The following is a 6,841-nucleotide window of genomic DNA, read 5'->3' as shown; positions in this document are numbered from 1 at the left end:
GAAGGGGAATGGGGGCGGGGTTTCTTCGTGCCAACAGTTCTGTTCACAAATTTCTAATAACTACTGCTGCTCTGCAGAAACTATGTCACAGAAAACGACACAGGCTGTTTATTTAGGCCAAAAACAGCATAATCATTCTTAAAAGACTGTTCTACGGAATTTGAATGACATATATGTTTCATAACGACACACTCAGCCTATTAAATGTCAGGTTCTTTGATTATCTCAAAATAAAATAAAAAAACGACAGTTTCATACTATAAAAAAGACGGTTTAAGTCTATTTCTCAGTTTTATAAATGGCAATAAAAACATGAAGATGAGTCATGCTGCACAGAGGATGTAAGCTAAAGAGTTCCCGGGGAAAATTCATGTCACCTTTTTTAAATTCAGAACAGAACCAGAGCAAAGTTGCTTGTCAGAGAAAGGAAAGACATAACTCAAATAGCTGTCACACAGAAAAAAATCAAGAATACTAAAAACAAAAAAGTATTATAAATGTATTTAACCAACCATCTGATTTACTTTATGCATAAAATTTCGTATTTTTGTCAAGAAGCTAAAAAAGATTAAAATTTGCTGAAAAAAATGTTAAACAGCCTTAAATTTGTTACATTTGTTTAAAAAAATGCTTATCACCTATGCTTTTTTTTATTAAATCTATTGTAGAATTTTTACTTTTTTTTGCTATTTTTTTCTACCAAAATTCAAGAAAAAAAAACTTTTTCACTTAAAGGACACACAAGAGTAATTGATTACACTTGTTTGGAAAAGAGAACTGAAAAATGTGATTTTTAACATCCACTATACATTATTTAGTCTGTTTTAACAAATATAGTCAATATATTGCGACATTTATATACCTTTTTTGTGAACTTTAACCTACACTTTACTATTATAGTAATTTAATAAGCATTGCATCGGTCTATGAAGGTTTTCCAGTGTGCAAAATATGTAAGTTTCACTGTCGGAGCGGCAGCCTAGTCATATTTGGCTTATAAAACGGCAATAACGCTGCAGAAGAATAACTTGGAAGTTCCTCGGAGTGAATCGAGCCGTTCTTTTCTCCAATATAAGATGGAGCTTAAATCTGTGAATGAAGTGCAGCCAGGTTATTAAACCAAGCAAAAAAAAAAAAGTTGTGTTCACACTTCTGGAGGGATAAAGAGAGGTAGACAAAATGAGGCATCATCATGGTCGACGACAGTAGTTGCTAAGCAACAAAGAGCCACGTGAGACTGAATCCTCTAATTTGATATTTGCATCAGAGCAGCACCAGGGCATGGGAAAACAGCAGACACATACATGTGTACATACGTCGGAATTCAGGAAAGAAGGTTTGATTTACAGGAAATGCTAATCGCTTCAGGATCAGTCGACATGGTGACAGATCGACGAGGTGACAGGAAGAGTTTGTCAGACTGATGGCTGCGGTTAAAACCCCTCAAAACAAGCAGATTTTTCAACCTGACAAAGCATTAGCATAATTTAAGAAAAGGGCCTTTTTGGGTTTCATATTTCTATCTTTTATTTATTCATTCAAGTCGATTTATTTATAAACCAAATTCTCCCAAAGGGGATTATGTAAAAAGGAAGAAAATAAAATTCTATCAGAATTATCCACAAAAAATAATTTGTTAATAGAGAAACTTTATTCATGAAATCCTAAAATCAATTTAAAAAGATGTTACTCTCATTAATTGACACCGTGACCCAATTTCGTACTCGATTTTAAGGATTCATGGCTCTTTTCTTTAGCAGCGAGCTTTCAGGGATGATGTGAGCTCCTCAGATCCACCTGTGTGTATTTCAGAGACAATCAAAGCAAGAACAGCAGCGATTTGAATCTGAGGGAAACGAATGCAGAACGACTTTGAAGATACGGTGAAAACAATTTGTCAGTGTCAGCGGCGTTGCTGGGCCGTTTGTCCTGAGATATAAACAAAGTGACCCCAAACAATGTGACATTATTTATGGATCAAATAAGCATTTCACAAAGGGGATATGAATCATTTGAATCTTAAAATTGTAAAAAAAAATCCTTTATATTGTAAGTAGAGCTGTGAACGCTAACGCATTAACTCACGCGATTAATCAGTTAGTTCAGGCTTACCCGGTGTACGTTGAAACTTTTCGTCGGGTATCATCCTGCTTACTTACAAAAGAAAAAAATATTTAACCGGTTTTTAGTACTTTATTCTTGCTATTTTTGTGGTTTAGATTCACAAAAAACGGACTATTTGACTACAATATTGTACGCATAAATTTTACCTGGTAAAACATTGTGATTAACCGTGATTAATCCCAGCTCAAAAGTGCGATTAATCTGATTTTTTTGGTAATCAATCGACAGAAGTAATTAAAAATACAAATATTTTAAATGTAGAGTTTCAATGTGTGATTTCATATTGTGATTATTCGCAGATAATAAGTTCGCAAATACTGAGACAAAAAAAAAGCGATTAATCGCGATTAATTAGTTAATTTTATTTAATCGATTCTCGGCCCTAATTGGAATTTCTATTAATAAAATGTTTTTGCTGAAAAAAGCACAAATTATCGGACATTATCGGCTCCCTGTAACAGCTGTCCAAATCCGCAGAGATCCAACTTTGTTTTTAAGTAACGGAGGCATGCAGACTTCATTATGATACCCGTCGGAAAGGTTTCCCGGCTGACTGAGCAGGGTCCTGACAGTGACGGGCCGCGGCTGGCTGGCTGTCGGAGCATGTAAGTGAGAAAACGGGCCTAAGGATGTTGAGTTTAAGACACAGCTGGCTCCTCAAGAAAGTTTTTCTTTTTTCCTAAATTCTTTGAGCAAAATAACTTGGATTTAGTGGACGTTTACCCATTTATACATGTTTTATTATACATAAATTGCTGTAAGTGGGTCATATTACAGCTGTGCCAATAAAGTTCTCTGAATGAATGATAGAATGAATGAATTATTTAAATCAGATGATAGCATAGCAATGCAGGAATTTCCACAGCATTGTTGATACATTTATTTTTTATTTATGCGATCTGCTGAATATTTCTTCTTATTTATCACCTACAGATGTTTTGCACCTTAACCGTTCATGAGATAAATGCAGCTTCTTTAAAGATTCTGCTGTTTTCCCCTTTCAGTAGGAGGAACGCTTAGATTTACAAGCAAGAGGGGAGAACAGACAGAAACATACTACGCCTCCCCTTTTACATGTTGCCGCTGAGGCACCTGGGAACTGTGTGCACTCAGTCATGTGAGGCAGGTAGCGAAGAAGGAGAGCAGGTGTGGAGGTTTCAAAGATGAAAGAAATAGGTCGTGGTTGGCACCATCTATTACCTTAGGTTTCACTTTTGGCTTCGGCAGCCTTAAAAGTTTGATGTCACCAGCAGGAAAACTTACCCGGAATTCGTTAAAACTCTTGAGAACCGCTTGCAAGCAGATCAAAAATGGCTTCTTTTAGTCTGTAGTTCGGATCATTTGTCAAATTTGTCCTAACATAAAGCAAACTTGAATCTAGAGAGGGAATTATTTTAGATATTCTGATTTTTTTTTTTTTTTTTTAGCCTTGAGTCACACACCAGGTTTCACTTTAAAGTTACAACTTTATCTTTAGGGTTTTTAGCTCCATGGTTTCAATTGGACTTTCTTAAATCCCAATAATATAGTTTGTTTTCCATGTTTCCCCTTTTTAAATTTCTTATTTATACAACGATCAAAAATACAGCTGCCACCACGAGATGAGGAGGCATCAACAGAATTTTCAAGATTTTGTTATTTTTTGAAAATCGTTAGTGTGGTGATGAATGTAGACGGCGACCAAAAGATGTCAAGGATGAAGATGTTATGAAATGGGGCAAAATTGGGTAAATATCTCCAGTCGGTGACTCCACCAGCCACGTGGAGGCCCGGGGTATAGAAAAAGCGGGACATTCTCCACCACTGGTCAATCCCAGGATCCCCAAATTGTCCTTCCTATCAGTCAATTATTACGCTGCTGCCTTCCTGCCACCCGCCTGTCACTGGACCGCCACCGTGCAACCTCCAAATGTGTCTGAATGTCCAATGACCGATGTCATAAATAGATTTCTTATAGAATATAATAAGAAAATGCAATTGCAAATGCCACGGCGTGGCCACCTGACAAATTTCATGTAAACTTGTATTTAGGTCGCTACTCTGTCTTAGCAACACTTGGATGGAGGTGGAGTTTTCTTTGAATTCACCTTGCTCAATAACAACTCATAGAAACTCAACTTATTATTATTTCCCTATGATTTTTTTTAGTATATAAAAAAAAGCTAAATTTATAAGACAAACGCGTCATACACACAACTGAACCCATCGGATCCTCGGGAGGCCCGAACAGGAAACTCGCCTCCACAATCCCCTTTGTCTTGTTACCGTTTTGTTCGTTCTTTATTCATTAAATTATTAAACCGTCTGCCTCTGTTCTCTTACATGTGAGATCTGCACAAACTAGCTTTTTAAAAACACATTTCCTGAGGATCTTTTGAAATAAATTCTATAATTTATATAACTTTACATAACCAACAAGTGATGAAGGAGCTACATAATTAAAGAGAGTTCTGGAAAAATAAAAAATAAATGTGTGGTTACAGTCTCTAATTTGGTTTTACCTGCAGGGGGTAGCGTGCAAGCCTTTGAGTGGCTGCTGGTGGATGAAGGGTTCTTCCTGCGTGGAGGACTTCCATCAATTAGATCCGAGTGGTGGACCCTGGAGACCGTCGGTGACTGCGGGATGCTGGGTAGAGTACGAGACTTGGCGAGGATTGGTCTTTGCAGCTTCCTTTCCAGAGACCTGCACATATGTCGTATAAGAGAGGATGCAAATGCAAAGTCAGGTCTTGCAAATCCAAATCTAAAACAAAACCAGGTTGAACTCACTGTACATGCGTGTAGCTTGTGATTTATGGAAACTAGAAGCAGATTTAAGCAGCAATATTGGAGTTACTTCAGTGTAATCGAGGTAAGGGTCATCTAAATGACTCATTTTGTACGGATACCGCACATCTTCAACTAGAAATCAATGCATCCAATCAAACGCAATCTGAACAGCTGCTGCAAAATCAATAGTTTTTTTTTTTTTTTCTCAACAAACAAAAGCAACTTCCTGCACACTATGGAAAAATATATATTAATGCAGAGACTAAAGATATTCAAGTGAGCAATATTTTTCTCCATTTTATATTTGGATGTTTATTAAATGCGACATTGATGCACAAAAAGATTTAAAAAGACTGTAAAATCTGCTCTGAATAGCGACAAATTTTCAGTCATTCTCGGAGGACAGGAACACGTCTGACCTCCGAGCTGCTCGGTTTGTTTACAGAACTTATGATCCTCAGCAGGAAAATCTGCTCAAGAGATGCAAGCTGATCCCCGGCTGATGAATTCCAATGTTTTTTCCATGATTTGCTTTAGCCTGGGATTTAAACTAATGTTTGTTTTAGAGAGTCGTCGCAGTCGAGTTAATGGCAATAAATCTGATTAGTTTGTTTGGCTTCAGTTTTGAAATTGCGGCGAGGAAATAATTTACCCAAAAGATCATTTGCCGACTTTGACTGCATGGCAACAAAGGAAGCAATTTGATTTCATATGCTGTTAGAACAGTGTGTCATGAAATCATGCATTAGAATGTGTGCATGTATAATTCCCTCCACCTTGTTGTTTACCAATTTCCATTTTTTAGTGACAGCAGGATTCAATTTGCTTTCATTTTAGAATAAACAAGTTCAAAGTACTGTATGTCTGGTAAGTAGATTTTCCAAAATTTCATGTGAATTAACACCATAATTGTTTAGTAGAAAGAGTAACTATGGTAATACAAATTTAATAAAGAAGGATTTTTTATCAAATTTGCTACAAGCCAGACATCTGTAGCCTTTCATCGACCTGAACGACCATATTTAATCCAATAAATGCTCGGATTTAAAACGGAAGATTGTCATCAGGAAGTCATTGAAGACCCAGTTCAGTGTTGCAGGGCTTTTTGGGAACATGAATACCAACCTGTAAAAGAAAAAGGGTCTAGTGGGAAGAACTAGACCCTTTTTTTCTCCGTTTGTTCTCAAATGTACACGTGACAAAGCCTCTTAAAACCACTCTGATAAAAATCATGTTTTTAACGTGTTCTTGTGGCATTTTGCTCAAGATTTGAGACACTTATGAAGAAAATTAAGCTTAAAATGTCATTTCTGAGTATTTCTTTATTTAAATTGTGATGAATTGGGGCAAATAAAAAAAAATAATTTGAAAAAGGTTGTAAAAAAGCTCCCTGCTCTGCTCTATTCTGATGTATCTACCTCATTTTCCTCATTGTAAGCAAGCAGGAGAGTTTGTAAACCAAACTCATTTTGGTTCAGGGACCACATTCAACCCTGTGATCTCAAGTGGGCCGGACTAGTAAATTAATAGCAAAATAACCAATAGTCAAGTTGTTATCTGGAGCTTTGTTTTTGTTTTGTTTTTTTATTAGTTGAAAAAAAAGGCTTAAAAAACCTAGTAGCCTAATCACTTATTATTAGATTGTTTATTATAATTATTTCTCTATTGTTTTGACAGTGTTGCATTTCCCTTGCTCCCCTAGTGGCGAAATTGTACATTGCAATCATTTTTTTTTTAAACCATAACTCGCCACAGGAATGGACTGGATGGAAACTTGCTCTTTTTTTTTCAACATCCTTATAATTTTTTCTCTTTAAAACAGGGACGGATTAAACCATCTGTATGTTTGACTCCCCTGATCTGGATGCTGGGATGAGGGGCAGGCTGAGCGCACAACTCGGAGAAGAATTTCTAATGAACTACTGCCGCTCTGCAGGAACTATGTCCT

At 36.5% G+C, this 6,841-nt stretch overlaps 1 protein-coding gene across 3 annotated transcripts in view; it reads right to left on the bottom strand.

Annotated features, from left to right (window-relative positions):
* Window positions 1-6,841, bottom strand: part of LOC112153971 (ankyrin repeat and fibronectin type-III domain-containing protein 1) — a 135,290-nt gene that overhangs the window by 100,445 nt on the left and 28,004 nt on the right. For all 3 annotated transcript variants that reach the window (XM_036217129.1, XM_024284476.2, XM_036217128.1), the window contains one exon: window positions 4,626-4,807. In XM_036217129.1, the coding sequence (XP_036073022.1) occupies window positions 4,626-4,807 (182 nt within the window). The remainder of the gene's footprint in view (window positions 1-4,625; window positions 4,808-6,841) is intronic.

The sequence above is a fragment of the Oryzias melastigma genome, linkage group LG19 (genome assembly GCF_002922805.2).
Source record: "Oryzias melastigma strain HK-1 linkage group LG19, ASM292280v2, whole genome shotgun sequence".
NCBI lineage: Eukaryota > Metazoa > Chordata > Actinopteri > Beloniformes > Adrianichthyidae > Oryzias > Oryzias melastigma.
This window is presented reverse-complemented; position numbering and strand designations above follow the sequence as displayed.